This window comes from Setaria italica, chromosome I (genome assembly GCF_000263155.2).
Source record: "Setaria italica strain Yugu1 chromosome I, Setaria_italica_v2.0, whole genome shotgun sequence".
NCBI classification, from domain to species: Eukaryota; Viridiplantae; Streptophyta; class Magnoliopsida; order Poales; family Poaceae; genus Setaria; species Setaria italica.
Window position 1 is genome coordinate 2,337,534 of NC_028450.1, and position 15,172 is coordinate 2,352,705.

Here is a 15,172-nt window from a genome sequence, read left to right on the forward strand (position 1 = left end):
ATCGGTTGGCGCAGGTAATCCTCTCCGCCTTGGACTCGAAGCCGATTCTATCTTGAACCGCTGAGCCATCACCTCGACAAGTCAGCGTAGTGCAGAAAGCCATGCTGATAGATTGATTTTGTAGATGAGGTCCTTCAAGCTCGCCCGATGATCTCGACGATACGCCCCATGGTGGGCGCCAGATGTCGACTTTTTATACCGGCAGCCTACAAGGGGATACCCGAGGTAGTCTATTTGTCGATGGGGGATCGCCGGATCTGGAACCTGAAGGTAAAAACGAGGACAGAAGACACGGATTTATACAAGTTTAGGCCGCTAGAGTAGCGTCCCTATATCCTGTTTGGGTGTTGTATATTGCGCCCTGTGCTTGGGTGTTGAGGTATGAGGATTTGCCCTCATGTTGTGCCTGCCGATCTAGGTACCCTTGCCCTCCTTTATATACTCCAGGGGGCAAGAGTACTAGTCGGATTATAAGGAGGAGTCCTAGTAGGGGTACACGGGACTAGTCCTAGTAGGATTACAGGGGAATCCTAGTAGGAGTCCGACTTCTTCCTTCCTTGCGGGTACTTGGGATCTATCCCCGACAGGCGGGTCAAAAGTTACCGACATATAACCGTTGTCTCACATGTCACCTCCTTCACTCTTCGTCTTAATAATTATCCCATTCCACTTGCTCCACATACTGAAAACTATCTTGACTTAGGTTCAAGAGTCACCACACGATCCTCCGTCACATAGATGATGTTTATGTCCACATCTATCTTGCCCCACTATAACAAAGAATATTTTAAATGTATGAGTACGAAGGTACTACACAAGAAAAGTAGTATTAGCAATCAACAATGATGCATGATAATTAAGTTGGGTTAAAAGTGTTATTATTGTATTTTCATTGGTTATGTAGATCATAATATGTGTTTTTCACCCTCCTCATATCTATCACCAACAATCTTCATAAAATCTTTAACCCCATTTTCATGTTTGTGGATAAACAGTGCACAACGTTTATCCAACATCTGCCCATCTGCCAAATGTTCATTGTTAAGCTTTCATATAAACCATTTGGGAAGCACCAAAATGAATTGAGGCAATTCAACTACTCATTACTGACCGGATTAATGCATTGCTGCGGGGAGCATTAGGTTTGTGCCGTTGCGGGCCACCACAGGATAGAGCCCTGGATCTGTGCTGGAGTGCTTTGTCATCTCTTTGTTCTTCTTTCCCTTTAGTTGGACCGCAGCAGTGAGTAAAACAAAATTTGATCGGAGTGCGGGCTTTTCTCATGCCAAGTACCAAAAGCAACTCACATAACACTTACATGGACCCCCGTGGGGTCATACTTAATATAATAATATACAATTTTAAGGTGAGAGGGAAACAAGCTCAATACTGAGCTCACTGGTAGTGCTAAGTCTTCTTATTCTATCAGTAATAGGTTTGACCCTAGGGATGAGCACTTTTCCATTTTATTTTGCCTCCTTATTTTTCACCTTATCTTTACATGTGGGACTCTGCATGGTTGGTATATGATATTTTGCATACCTTATTTTATCACAAAACTGTTGTGTAACACTAAGTGACTTTTTCTGTTTGGCCTCGGTGATAATTTTTATGCCATTTTGTATCTTCATCACTAAAATTATTGGGCTGCAATATTTTATGAATTATTTGTCACAATTTTTTCTACCATAAATTTTTTACCATAAATCAACAAATTTTTTGCAGTGAAGTGGGAGGGGGAAAAACTCCATTGTCCTCCCGCAAAAAGAAGGCATTGAACACAACATCTAAAGTATCTCACATGTAACTCCACCGGTCCTCCATCGACTGATCAACTGATAGCACTTGAAAGTTTCCGGTGACCATAAATAATAAAACACATTGCAACCAACAAGATGAGTAACATTCCCTTAAGCAATGGTTGAGCATCTTCTATCCACTAAAGTACCTCCTTTTAAACCAAATAACCAACTAGAGGGACACTAGCTGATATCCTTGTTTATTGCCAGTCCTAGTTCAGCAGCAGGGCGTACCCAAGATTTTGAGATCCTAATATAAAACACCAATGGGATTTCTAGGGAAATACAAATAGCCAAAATGTATGTAGATTTTAGTATACAAATGCATGCTATTTTGCAATATTAACAACTACAATACCATTCATGGTAAATGAGTAAAGGGAAAATCTTCCTTATTACCAGTATCTTCTTATCTTCTAAGTAAAAAAGCATCATTTATCTGGTATTCTATTAACTAATATTTTCAATTATTATCATATTTTATCTTCTCTAAACATTCTTTTCAAGTGCAATAGCTGCCAATCCATTAGGTCTTTCCTATGTCTTAGTACTGCGCATGTACAACTTGAACAACTTTAATTTTGAAATATTTCATTCTGTGTATGCAACTGTCAAAGGAACATCTAGCAAAATTGCGTCTGCAATAAGGGTATTAAGAAAAAAAAACCCATTCGTTTCATGAACTCCAGAATATCAAGGGGGCCCATGTCTTGGTTAGGGATGAAATATTGGAGGAACTTTGATTTCGCATGTAATTCTTTGCCATCAATATTAGTACTTTTACCACTCTTAAGTGACACCTCAAGACATGAAGACAAAAGGAGCCCAAGTAAACAAAAACCAAAAGTATTTCTGTACCCTTTCTTGTTGAAACCTCCTAGCTAGTGAAATTGTGAAGCAATAGCCTGATCAACAATGGGTAGAAAAAATAATTGACACTAATTGCCTCCTCTGCAAATTGTGAAGCAATAGATGCATCATCAGGATCCCATCAAATTGTCTTCCTTTTGATTTCAAGCGGTAGGGAATGCAAACTCAATATCCGTCTCACATGCTATTTCTTTAATAAATTATAATGCATTTGAAAAATCAATTTCTTGTACCGTGTGGGACATAAACGAACCCCATTGCAGCAAGAAGGGAGATTAATCAACAAGAAATTAGGCTAGTTGAGGATTGTATATGAGCCTTTTGCACCCAGAGACCCATGGTGTTTTGGGGGGTGGGGGGTAGGGTGCCTAGGCCTTTAAGAAGGGGAACAACACTCAAGAGCATCACCAATGCAATGCCCCACACTAAAGACAAGCATCCATGTCGTGCTAGATAGTAGCATCTTAGGGCCTGTTTGGATACCCTGTGTTAAAATTTAACAAGTGTTAAAGTTTTAACACTCCCAAATAGAGTGCTAAAGTTTAACACATTGGGGTGTTTGGATGATGTGTTAAACTTTAACACCTTTGGTGGGAAATGACTCCATTGCCTCCTCATTTATGGCCGGCGGAGAGAGAGGGAGGAGAGAGAAGGGGTAACCTGAAAAAAAGTGAAGAGGGGGACCACTTTTAATACCTTTAGCAAGTTTTAACACCCCCTCCATGTGTTTATGAAAAATGGGGTGTTAAACTTTAACACCCCACTTTTAACACAAGTGTTTGGATAGAAAAGTGTTAAAAAGTGTTAAAAATGGGGTGTTAAACTTTAACACCCCCTTCCCAAACAGGACCTTAGTGGTCTCTTCCATGCTTCTAGTGATTAACTCCTATTACCAGCAAAGGTAACACGAAGCACAATTGATAACATCTGAAAATACGCTTCATATCGCGGAGTGTGAAAACCTTGCCGACAATGCAAGGATTGTCTAACAACCACGCAAGGTTCAATTGCATAGCCATTGCTAACTTGCTATGTAATAGATGTGAGGAGAAACGAGTCATAAGAAAGGAAGGGAGAAGGTACGATACCATAGAAATTGCTTGGCTTTACCGTCTCGGAAAGCTGATCTGATTTTTGGATCGACGGAGGGGAAATGCCAGAGGTATAGATGGTCATAAGGCACGAGGCCCGTGGGCTAGCCCACGGCTAGAAAATTTGGCCCAGTACCAGCTCGGCCTGGCATGATCTTAGCCGTGCGCGAGCTAGTCCAGCCCGTCCTTAGTGCCAGGTCTGGGCCGCTGCGTCAGCCCAAGGGCCGGCCCGGCCTGGCACGATGGAGGTACGTTTAAGCATGTTTAGTTGTAATTTGTATATGTGTTTGTATGTGCATTAACTCTGAATATATATGCATATATGTTTGTATGTATAATACCTCTAAATTTTTTCCTTCGAAAATTTAATTTGATCAAGGATTATTTTTAGCTGAGCCAAGCTAGAATGGGCACGATGGGCCTTCATGGGCCCGACGGGCCATCGGGCCGGCCCGGCAAGGCACGGTTATTATCTAGACCGCACCATGCCAGGCCTAAATGGGTCGGGCCAAACTATGCTCGGGCTAGGCCGGGTCGGACCGCCCGTTTGGCCATCTATAGCAAGAGGCGCGGAGAGTGATCACGCTTCGTGGATTTTCACACGTAATATGGGTGTGCGCGCTCCGTGGGATTCGAACTCACGACCTCAAGCCTCGCGCAAGGCTTCCTTACCATCTCACCTACACATCACATGTGATGGAGGTAGATATGCTTTCCTTTTGAAGTAACCCGTGGAAAGACCTTTAGTACCAGGTCATAACATCACCCGGTACTAAAAGTGACCCTTTAGTACCGGGTCATAACAAGGGTCACTTTTAGTACCGGGTGATGTTATGACCCGGGGATCCCAAATTTGAACCCGGTACTAATGTTAACATTAGTATCGGGTCAAATACAACCGGTTATAACCGGTATTAAGGCCGAAAACGAATGCTTATATTTCTAGTAGTGATATATACGATTATGCGCATGATATTTGTCATAAGTTTTACTAGGATATTGTTAAAAAATTTATGCATATAATATATACATATATACGATATTTACTTTGTAAAATAATTGAAAGAAAAAAAAGGAAAACACACAGAGGCAGGTGCGAGCGCGCAGCGCTGCTAGTCTAGTAGTCTGTGTGGGGCACATGGGTGTGGGCCGGCCGCTCACAGCGCGTGCTTGTATCGCGCGTCATGTAGAATCAAGTTGGCGCGCTAGATGATCCTTAATAAGATGATACCAAACCATTACTAATTTACTATCCGTTCTCAAATTGTAAATCGTTTTAGCTTTTCTACGTGCATAGATGTTTGTATGCACCTAGATATACATTATATACATTGTACAGGATGCACCTAGATATACATTATATACATTGTACAGGATGATGCGTTGGGTTCCAAATTTTTCAATCTAGCATAGCTTTGAAGCCCAAAAGAATCAAATTTGTTCCCAAATTGTAGATTATATTTTAGCTTTTTTACATGCATAGATGTTTGTATGCACCTAGATATACATTATACCGAATGATGCGTTGGTTCAAATTTTTCAATCTAGCTTTGAAGCCCAAAAAATCAAATTTGAAGCAAACGACAAACTGATCAAAGAAAAATCAAATTCGAAGCTAACTCACGCATGACGTGGAGGCACCGCCGGATCACGATAAGCTTACACGCACACGACTTTCACCTTCCCACGACTCCATTGTCCACACTTCAAACACGTCAATCAATAGACCTCGAGTTGCGCGAAGCCAAAGCGTCCAAGCAACTGCTCCTCCTCCGTCCTCCCCCCTCGCTCCCCACTTCCACCGCCCCGACTCCGATCCCGCGCCGCCGCACCGCCATGGACCGCGCCGACCCCGCGCGGGGCCGCCTCGCCGTGCTCTCTTCCCACCTCGCCGCCGGCGCCGGGGACGCGCCGGGGCTGGAGAGGGCGCCGGTGTCCTCGGCGGCCCCCGGGCCCCGCGCCGGCGCGCTCACCGTGGTGGATGGGAGGACCGGGAAGCGCCACGAGGTCAAGGTCTCCGAGGACGGCACCGTGCGCGCCACCGACTTCAAGAAGGTACCTGCTGTAGTTCTGTAGCGAGCACGAATTGACGGTGCCTGCGGTGGCGCAGCGCCGTGATCCGCGGGGGTCTGAGAGTTCTGGGGTGCGATTGCCGTCGGGAAGTAGGCTGGCTTGCTGCGGGGACCGGTTGGATTACATTTAGTAGTATATTGGGGTTTCGATTGTGTCCTCCGCCCGTTCAGTAATTCTGATTGTGATGCGATTACTAGAGCAACTTGTGAATTTACCTGTCTACGCACAAATCATGATTCCTCGCACAAGTTCGTTGAGTTAGCTTTGGGAGACATTGCTGGTTATAGGTCCGGCTGGAGTTGCTCTGTAGTCTGTTCAAGTAGAAACTTGAAATTAGTACTACTACTAAGAAAGTAATTTCTGCAGCTCAAAAACTTGGTTGGTTGAATTACATGGTGCGGTTGCAGATATGGGAGCAATAGCTGATTATAAGTCCGGGTGAAGTTGCTCAGTATCTTAAGGCTTGAGTTGATTGAATTGCATGCTGTGGTTGTGACGGTGCTTGGATCCGCTACCTGAACCCTTGGTTATTTCTGCAAACATCATCATCATGCCATTACTTTGTCTAGAAACATGCTACTTGCATAGAAATCGGCGACTTTCTGTGATGCTTCCTTTGCAACAATATAAGGACCAGGCAAAGGTTAGATGCTGATGCTTTTTGAAAATGATGCAGATTACCGCTGTCAAGGATGACAAGGGTCTTAAGATTTATGATCCTGGTTATCTCAATACAGCCCCAGTTCGTTCGACCATCTGCTACATTGACGGGGATGAGGGAATCCTTCGCTACAGGGGATATCCAATTGAAGAGTTGGCTGAAAGCAGTTCATTTGTAGAGGTGGCATACCTCTTAAGTAAGTGTTATTAGCCTGTTTTCCTGTTTAGTGTCAGTGTAACCCTGCTACCTTACAATCGTTTGGCTGACTAATGTGTTGTGTTCCCAGTGTATGGGAATTTACCTACTCAGAGCCAACTGGCAAGCTGGGAATTTGCTATTTCACAGCACTCTGCTGTTCCCCAAGGACTTCTGGTATGTTTTGATACCGTTTCTTTTTATAGCTTGGTACGATTGCAATATATTTAGTACAATTTCTGGGTTTGAGCTGGATTAAAATGTAACAAGTTGTCACTTTTTAATATTGCCAGGATATCATACAATCAATGCCCCATGATGCTCACCCCATGGGTGTCCTTGCCAGTGCAATGAGCACCCTTTCTGTCTTCCATCCTGATGCAAACCCTGCTCTTAGAGTAAGTATGCTGTCAAACTGCACCGTTCGAGACATGATTGTTGGACTAGTTCATTTTAGTGTGATACGATTAGCTGGAAGTTTGAACACTAGCTAGATTTTATATTTGAATATAATGTCTTGGACATTCACTGAACAAATTCTACAAATGTAGGGTCAAGATCTTTATAAGTCGAAGCAGGTGAGGGATAAGCAAATTGTGCGAGTACTTGGGAAGGTATGCCCAGCCATCTAGTTCCTTTAGTTAATGTTATGATTTTAGGATATTCATCCAATCAAGAGATGATGCAAACAGCAAACTAAAATGATTGTGAGTTTTCTATGCATGTGGCTTGACTCCTGATATTTGTTCAGGCACCAACGATAGCAGCTGCTGCCTACTTGAGATTAGCAGGAAGGCCTCCCATTCTCCCTTCAAATACACTTTCTTATTCAGAGAACTTCTTGTACATGCTGGACTCTTTGTAAGTTGCATCTCCTTCAGTACTGTAAACTTTGCGTTTTGATTTTACCATGTACATTTATTTTCCATGCATTTAACTCAATTCCATAACTGTAATATTAATACACATTTTCAAAATGAAAATAACTTTGCAGGGGTAACAAATCATATAAACCAAATCCTCGACTTGCGCGGGCTCTAGATATCCTATTCATTCTGCATGCGGAACATGAAATGAACTGCTCCACAGCTGCTGTTAGGCACCTTGCTTCAAGGTAAATCACTTTCTAAATTCACCTCAAAGCAGTGAGTATGGAACTGTTTCCTAATGAGATATATTATGTCTATAGTGGTGTTGATGTCTTCACTGCTCTTTCTGGTGGCGTTGGAGCTCTATATGGTCCACTGCATGGTGGTGCAAATGAGGTAAACCATATTGAACATTTCACCACTCTGGGTTCTTGCATTCTAAATTTTCTACATGTTTATGCTGGAAATTAGGCAAAAAGTATCCATTGTGATTGTTTTTCTAGAATCATCTAAACAAAGTTATCCATTTTGTTCTTATTTAACCTTTTTGTTTCTTAGCTATCTAGTTCAGCATGATTTCTTTTCTACATCCTTTGTCAAAATGAAACTATCTGACATCCTAGCAATAGTTGAACTACTGTAGCTTTTAGCATTCTATTTTGAGATGTAGAAGGTGGCAAGGTGCTAAATGTTATTTCCGTATGCCAGGCTGTACTTAAAATGTTAAATGAGATTGGAAGTGTGGAAAACATTCCAGATTTCATCGAAGGTGTAAAGAACAGGTAACGATCACTCTTATCTGATATGCATTCTGGTGTGCGAAGTCTTTTCAGTGAAAATATTCAGTTTGTTAGCTTCTGTTGCTTTTGACTTTTCCTTACAAGATTCATCTGTTAATTCATATTTTAGGAAGAGGAAGATGTCTGGTTTTGGCCACCGTGTGTATAAGAACTACGATCCTCGTGCTAAAGTCATCCGGAAATTGGCAGAGGAGGTTTTCTCAATTGTGGGACGGGATCCACTTATTGAGGTTAGTTTCATTGTTTTAACCATAGTCATGTATCCTAATATATTTTATCTCAATTTAATTGGTTTTACTTTTCTTGCAATGTGAGTAATGAGGAAACCTAGTTTTTCAGACCATACCACATAATGCTAAATGATAGTCACCTTTTTTTATACTTAATGATAGTTATCTTGTTATGTGTAACTTTTTTTTTGAAGCGTTGTTATGTGTAACTTTTGAAACAATATAATATGGACCTTTCTTTTTTCATGGTAAACAGTTGACCCCGTAGAACTTAGTAAGATGGAGTGCAATTTACTTGCATCTGAATCTCAATTATCTACATAACTTTGACATTTTGGCATCTTTAATTCTCCCAGTTTTTTAGTTTAGTGGTGATGTTGCCTAGGACATATGGTCATGGTTTCAAATCGAATAATCAATTCAAAACAGTTTATTGGTTGCTCGCGATGCTGGTGTTAAGTATTTTTGTAGTTGACCGTTTTGCTACTTCATTATTTTCCATCTCATAAATGGTGAAGATACTCAAGAAATGGAGAGGTCTGCTTGAATTCTGTACTTCTGTTAAAATGAGGATTCTGGACAATGTGGCTTCTTGTGTGCGACTGGAAGAGTTCATTGGCAAAACTAACTGGGTTACACTGTTTTCTTATGCCTTGTCAGGTTGCCATTGCTCTAGAGAAGGCTGCGCTGTCAGACGAATATTTTATCAAGAGGAAGCTGTATCCAAATGTGGATTTCTACTCTGGACTTATTTATAGGTATATCATTTAGGATCAACTCTTGTTTTTCTTTACTTTCTTTTTCCTCCTCTTGGTATTGCAGTTTTTAATGTTGTGTTGATTTTCAGGGCAATGGGTTTCCCTACGGAATTTTTCCCTGTTCTGTTTGCCATTCCTCGAATGGCTGGGTGGCTAGCACATTGGAAAGAGTCGCTCGATGATCCCGATACAAAGATCATGAGGCCCCAACAGGTCAGTATATCGCAAAAATATTAGCTTCCACTGTTACTATGTTTGTTTATGAATCTGATGCGAACTCTCAAGATGAGTCATTAAGCTGATAAACGAAAATGACAAACTGTCACATGATATTCCACTTGACATGAGCTTCCAAGACTTTGTTTTTGTCATATATTTCAAAATTAGTACAGCGCATGTTCTCGTTCAGCATTATTGGTGTTGTGCAGTTTGTTAGACATGATAAGCCAGGTTTTCACATACTTCTTCAACATTTCTTCTGATGTTGTTGTTTGTTATCTCTGCAGGTATACACAGGTGTTTGGTTGAGGCATTACACCCCTGTGAGAGAACGAGTGCCGCCAAGCCAGAGCGAGGAGCTTGGCAAGATTGCCACCTCAAATGCCACAAGACGCCGTCGTGCAGGTTCGGCTCTGTAGAACAGGTGCAACACGCAACGCCCAGCGTACACAATAAACAAGGGCCACTCTTGTGCTCTAAAAAGGGTTATGGCACATGAACTTGGTTGGAGGTGCATACTTTCTGTTAAGTATATAGGTAATAATTTAGTGAGAACACTGCACCGTTACAATGTAAAAACCGTCACGAGGCTTGTGAAAACATTGCGTTCTGTTTCTTTAAACTCTACATCGGATGAACGAAGAGATATGACAGGTTCCTGGGTTTTTGCTTGGTTCCTGGGTTTTTGCTTGGCTCCTTTGTTATCATTCATGTTGTAACTCGTCTTTCTGGGATCCCACAAAAACTGACGGCTGCTAAAGGCGCAGTTAAAACAAATTATGGAAAAAAATAGTGAAAAAAGAAGTTCAGGGGGCATCCTTGTGCGACAATCAGAATGATAACACACATGGGAAAAAAGACAGATAAAATGGGTTGAAGACATTGCTCACGAGTTCAGATAATTTCATGACGGCAAATATCAGAAACATGGGACGAAATGTGTGCCTCTTGCATCTCAAACTACCACTAGCCAAAATAATACTGGCAATATCAAACATAAAGTTAAATCCCCAACAAAATTCTGTAAAGTTGGTCGGCAACAACGGTTTCATCAAACAAAAAAAATTGCAATACATCTCTGCTACACCATATTACATGTAAACTTTGCACAGTAAAAAACTCGATACAAACAAAAGCGAAGCTTAATGCTGCAACGGGAGTTCTGTTGGGTGGTCCAAATTTGCTGCCGCAGCCAATGGTCTGCTAGGTGACTGAAACTTCTGTAGGAGAACAATGATCCGCAGCCATTGTTCGAGGAGATGCCCAGCTCTTTTGCTTCGGAGGAAGGACATGACATGGCTGCACAGGAGGTAAAAGATGCAAGCATTGAAATGCATCATCCATAATGGACTGCAATTAAAGATTTGACAAAGATATGGAAAATTAAAGCTCCAGATCCTAGAATTTCTACAGCTCAACACCCAAATTGTAACATTTGGAAATAACACAAACATTTGTTTATCTAAAACAATGCAGATAAGAAATGGGACTTACAGTTGTAAATACAATCTGCACTCAGTGACGCCTTCTGTCTCTATGTTCATCTCTAGAATAGCGATCTCCACGATCGCTCCTTGAATGGTAATATGAGTCATCATCATGCCTTGACCTCTTGGAATCATGGATATCCAGATCTCTAGCTCTATGACGACCATGCTCTTCATGTCTTCTCTCATCACCTCTGTTCTGGTGGCCTCTGTATCCCTCATCTCTAACTCTACTTAAATTTGGGTCATACCGATCATCTTCTAATTTTCTTTTGTAGTCTCTCTCCACACCATTTCCACCTTTCCTTCTATCTTGCTCTCTGTCCCTCGGTCTCTCTTCCTCCCTCTCTTGCTGCCTTTTCTTCTCCATCTCCATCCTCTCTTCATCCCTCTGCTTTTGCTTCTCCAGCTCTTTCCTCTCTTCCTCTCTCTGCTTTTGTTTCTCAAGCTCCTTTCTCTCCTCTTTCTGTCTTTGTCTATTCAGCTCATCTCCTCTCCTCTCACCTTGACCCCTTTTCCGTTCCTTATAGCTATCTGCACTCAAGTCAGACTCACTGCTGCTGAGGCTGCTGCTGCTGTAATCTGAACTCTCGCTTGAGCTAGCCACTCTTCTTTTCTCTGGCACATCCTTTTTTGTCACTGCAGCATTCAGTTGCCTTTTCCTATCACGGGAATAACCGTCAGATTCTGAATCAGAATCGTGGCGCTTGTGCTTATCAATGTTCTTCCCATAGTCATCCTTTTTTTCTTTGAATTTTTGTGCTTGCTTATCCTTCTTGGGGTCGTGATGATATGACTTTTCAAGTTTCTTCTTTGCTTCAACACGAGCATCTGAATCAGTCTCTGAATCACCACTGTACTTGTCTTTCCTGAGGACCTTGCTGCGTAGCTTCTCACCATCTGAGTCATGGCTCAAATTCTTGACAGACTTGTTAGTTCTGTAGTCAACATTCCTAGAGCCACTCTTCAGTCTATCATGTTCAGATTTTTGCTGAGAAATCTTTCCACGTTTTGATCTCTCACCTTGGTCACTATCAGAATCACTCTCAGATTCACTAGAATAATTGCTCTTTTTAACAGATTTTTGCCTTTTCTGATCATAGTCGCTGTGTGAACCACCCTTGTACTTGCTCAGTCTGGGTTTCTCACCCTCAAGGTCACGACGAGAGCTTTCCTCGTACTTTCTGGGTTTCTCATCCTCAGAGTCATGGCGAGAGCTTTCCTTGTTCTTTATGGGCTTCCCATCCTCGGAGTAATGGTGAGAGCTATCCTTGTACCTGCTCTCTCCTGGCTTCTCATCCTCAAAGCCCTGACAAGAGCTCTTCACTGGTATCTTCTTTTTCTCATTGCGATTGTTCTTCTCAACTTCTGTTTTCTTCTTCCCATAATCACCATCTGTATCAGAGTCAGAATCATGGTGAGAGCTCTTCACTGGTATCTTCTTTCTCTCATCACGATTGTTCTTTGCATGTTCTGTTTTCTTCTTCTTCCCATAATCACTATCTGTATCAGAGTCAGAATCATGGCGAGAGCCCTTCACTGGTATCTTCTTTCTCTCATCACAATTGTTCTTTGCATGTTCTGTTTTCTTCTTCCCATACTCATTATCAGTATCAGACTCAGAATCATGACGAGAGCTCTTCACTGCTATCTTCTTTCTCTCATCACGATTGTTCTTTGCATGTTCTGTTTTCTTTTTGCCATAGTCACCATATGTATCAGAATCGGAATCATGATGAGAGTTCTTCCCACGTCTTGCCTTCTTCCGATCAGTTTCAGAATCATCATCTGAACCAAGATGAGTTTTCTTGCTGTGTTTCTTTTCCTTCTTCTCATCATAATCAGTCCCCGAATCATCTTCAGAATCACGGTGTGAACTCTTCTTCTTCTTTGTTTTCATGTCATGTTCCTGTTCTGAATCTGAGTCATACTTGCTCTTCCTTGAACTTTTGCTCTGACTCCTTTTATCACTCCCCTTTTTCTTTTTGCTCGTCTTTGCATCCTTCATATCTTTGCTATCCTTCTGACCAGCAGTATCCAGTTCCTCAGCATACTTACCAGGTACAAGCTCCCCGGATTCCACATCACTTTCCACATCCCCCTTCTTTACATCCTCAGCGTTCAGTCCAAGAGCAGCCCTCATAGCCTCAAGCTGCTTCTCCTTCCGGGCCGCAACATGGTGGCTTTGTGTGTCGGTAAACCTGAGAAGGATATACCAAGTGGTGATCAGAACTTACTTACAATAAGCAAACGGAATAAACAAATGAACAAACCAATTATTAACTGTTAATATATTGAAACATACACATCTGAGCAGCTAGGAAATGAAGAAAAGGTAATCACGCAGCATTACACATTACAAAAACACATTTAAATATAAACAGAAGCTACAATTCACATGCGTAGCCGCTGTGAGCTACAATTCTGATTCAAAAAATGACAATCACAACACTAAATTGAGACACCCAACAGCATGTACATGAGTGTATTCCGGAGTATTTTCCATTGCCTGTCATATTTAGTGGTATGTTATCCCAAGGAAAAAATACATAATTGACTTGAAACAAAATAAACTGAAAAGACAACTTTGCACATGTGCACAGCCAGGAACGTAAGAAATAACAGCATACAAACAGCAAATGCAAGAACATAAAAGCAGAAGCTTCAATTCACATATGGAACTAGATGCAATTAATAATTTCCACTTGAAAATGGTGACAATCCCAGAAAACTAAATGGAGGCATGGGCGTCCAACTAAAAAAAATTCTACATGGAAGTATTGTAAGCATCTCCTGCCCTCCATCGATATGCAATGGACAAAAACTAACCACTCTAAAAAGGCCAAATGTTTCACATATGCAAAGCTAGGAAATGCAGAAATGGTTGTCACACAGCATTACAAATGGCAACCGCATAAAATATAAACAGAGGCTACAATTCGCATGCACCTAACATTAGGCAGCAGGTTCACTTCGAAGATTAAGTAATAATCTCCCAAATCTAAATAATTTGAGTATATCTAATTAGGCGCCCCAAAATCTTGCTACTGCTAAATAATTGCCACCGGGCCTCCACTGCGGCAGTCTGAAACCTGACACGAAAAAGAGATAACTAATCAAATCTAAAGGACGCCAACAAGTCCATACCCTCTGCCCGGTAGAGCCGGCCGCCCTCCCCCCGCCTCCTCCGCGGCGACCGCGGCCGCCGCCTCGGCCTCCGCGGCCATGCGCGCCTCCTCGACGCGCTCCTCGATCTCGCCCTCCGTGTAGCCCTGCTCCTCGAGGGCGTCCCTGAGGACGAGCAGCTTGAGCTCGACCTGGCGCTTGCGGTCGTGCTCGAGGATCTCCTTGTTGGGTTTGCGCATCCCGCCGAGCCCGCCGCCCTCCCCGCCAGCGGCGTCGGGGAGCGGCGGCCGGTGGGGCCCGCCCGGCCCGCCGGTGGTGCGGGGCTTGATGAAGAACTTGTTGGTCTGGACGTACCCGTTGGTGCCCGACCCACGAGCGGTCTGGAGCCCGATGCCGTTGTACATGGCGGCGGGCGAGCGGGCGGGGAGACGCCGGCTGGGTCGGCGACGGCGGAACCCTAGCTAGGTTTTTGGTCGGGATGGGGCCGCGGCTGTGTGTACGTGGTGTTTTGGTGGCTCGGGCGTCAGATCCCCAATTTTGGAGTCGGGGGGAGACGACGGCGATGATGGGGTGAGGGAGGCGGCGTGCGTGGGCCGATTGAAATTCTGGTGGTGGGCCCGCGAATTCGAGTCGGTTTGGTGGGGGCCGCGCGTTAGACAAACTGCCACCACGGGCTCAATGATGTGCCCAAGGATTGTTTAGTTGGGCTGAAACTGAAACGATAACATGAGGCAAAACCACACTGAGTCCACTACTACATTACAAAGAACAACAATAACAAAAAAACAAAAAAATCAAAAATTACAAAGCTATATTAGCCGTTCAAAAAATTGAGTGATCGGATTAAAAAAAACACTACGGTTAGGAATTCCGATGGGTTTACGAGCACGCCACTGTCTAGGGTGGACTACCACTAAGAGAACTGACTTTCCATCCATATACTCTTGTTTCGGTTGGGAGGGACTTTAGTTCCGTTTGTAAAATTCCGAGGAAA

At 42.9% G+C, this 15,172-nt stretch overlaps 2 protein-coding genes across 2 annotated transcripts; one reads left to right on the forward strand and one right to left on the reverse strand.

The window, feature by feature from the left end:
• Positions 1–5,458: 5,458 nt before the first annotated feature.
• Positions 5,459–10,243, forward strand: LOC101771119 (citrate synthase 3, peroxisomal). The gene is made up of 13 exons (XM_004951324.2): positions 5,459–5,815; positions 6,510–6,690; positions 6,781–6,866; positions 6,983–7,087; positions 7,241–7,303; positions 7,441–7,550; positions 7,684–7,803; positions 7,879–7,954; positions 8,267–8,340; positions 8,468–8,588; positions 9,249–9,346; positions 9,436–9,559; positions 9,853–10,243. Exons 1-13 carry the CDS (start codon positions 5,597–5,599, stop codon positions 9,982–9,984), a joined length of 1,509 nt encoding a protein of 502 aa, XP_004951381.1. The 5' UTR covers positions 5,459–5,596; the 3' UTR covers positions 9,985–10,243.
• Positions 10,244–10,482: 239 nt separating this feature from the next.
• On the reverse strand, positions 10,483–14,732 carry LOC101771516 (protein starmaker). The gene is made up of 3 exons (XM_004951325.3): positions 14,200–14,732; positions 11,060–13,253; positions 10,483–10,864 (listed from the first exon to the last, which is right to left on the reverse strand). Exons 1-2 carry the CDS (start codon positions 14,580–14,582, stop codon positions 11,081–11,083), a joined length of 2,556 nt encoding a protein of 851 aa, XP_004951382.1. The 5' UTR covers positions 14,583–14,732; the 3' UTR covers positions 10,483–10,864; positions 11,060–11,080.
• Between the last annotated feature and the right edge of the window lie 440 nt (positions 14,733–15,172).

Bases quoted from the DNA above. Each gene is read 5' to 3' on its own strand.
- LOC101771119 (XM_004951324.2), top strand. From the start codon at position 5,597: ATGGACCGCGCCGACCCCGCGCGGGGCCGCCTCGCCGTGCTCTCTTCC. The intron at 7,304-7,440 runs GTATGCCCAGCC...ATATTTGTTCAG, and splicing joins TTGTGCGAGTACTTGGGAAG to GCACCAACGATAGCAGCTGC. The intron at 8,589-9,248 runs GTTAGTTTCATT...ATGCCTTGTCAG, and splicing joins GACGGGATCCACTTATTGAG to GTTGCCATTGCTCTAGAGAA.
- LOC101771516 (XM_004951325.3), bottom strand. From the start codon at position 14,582: ATGTACAACGGCATCGGGCTCCAGACCGCTCGTGGGTCGGGCACCAAC. The intron at 13,254-14,199 runs GTATGGACTTGT...TATCCTTCTCAG, and splicing joins CCGGCTCTACCGGGCAGAGG to GTTTACCGACACACAAAGCC.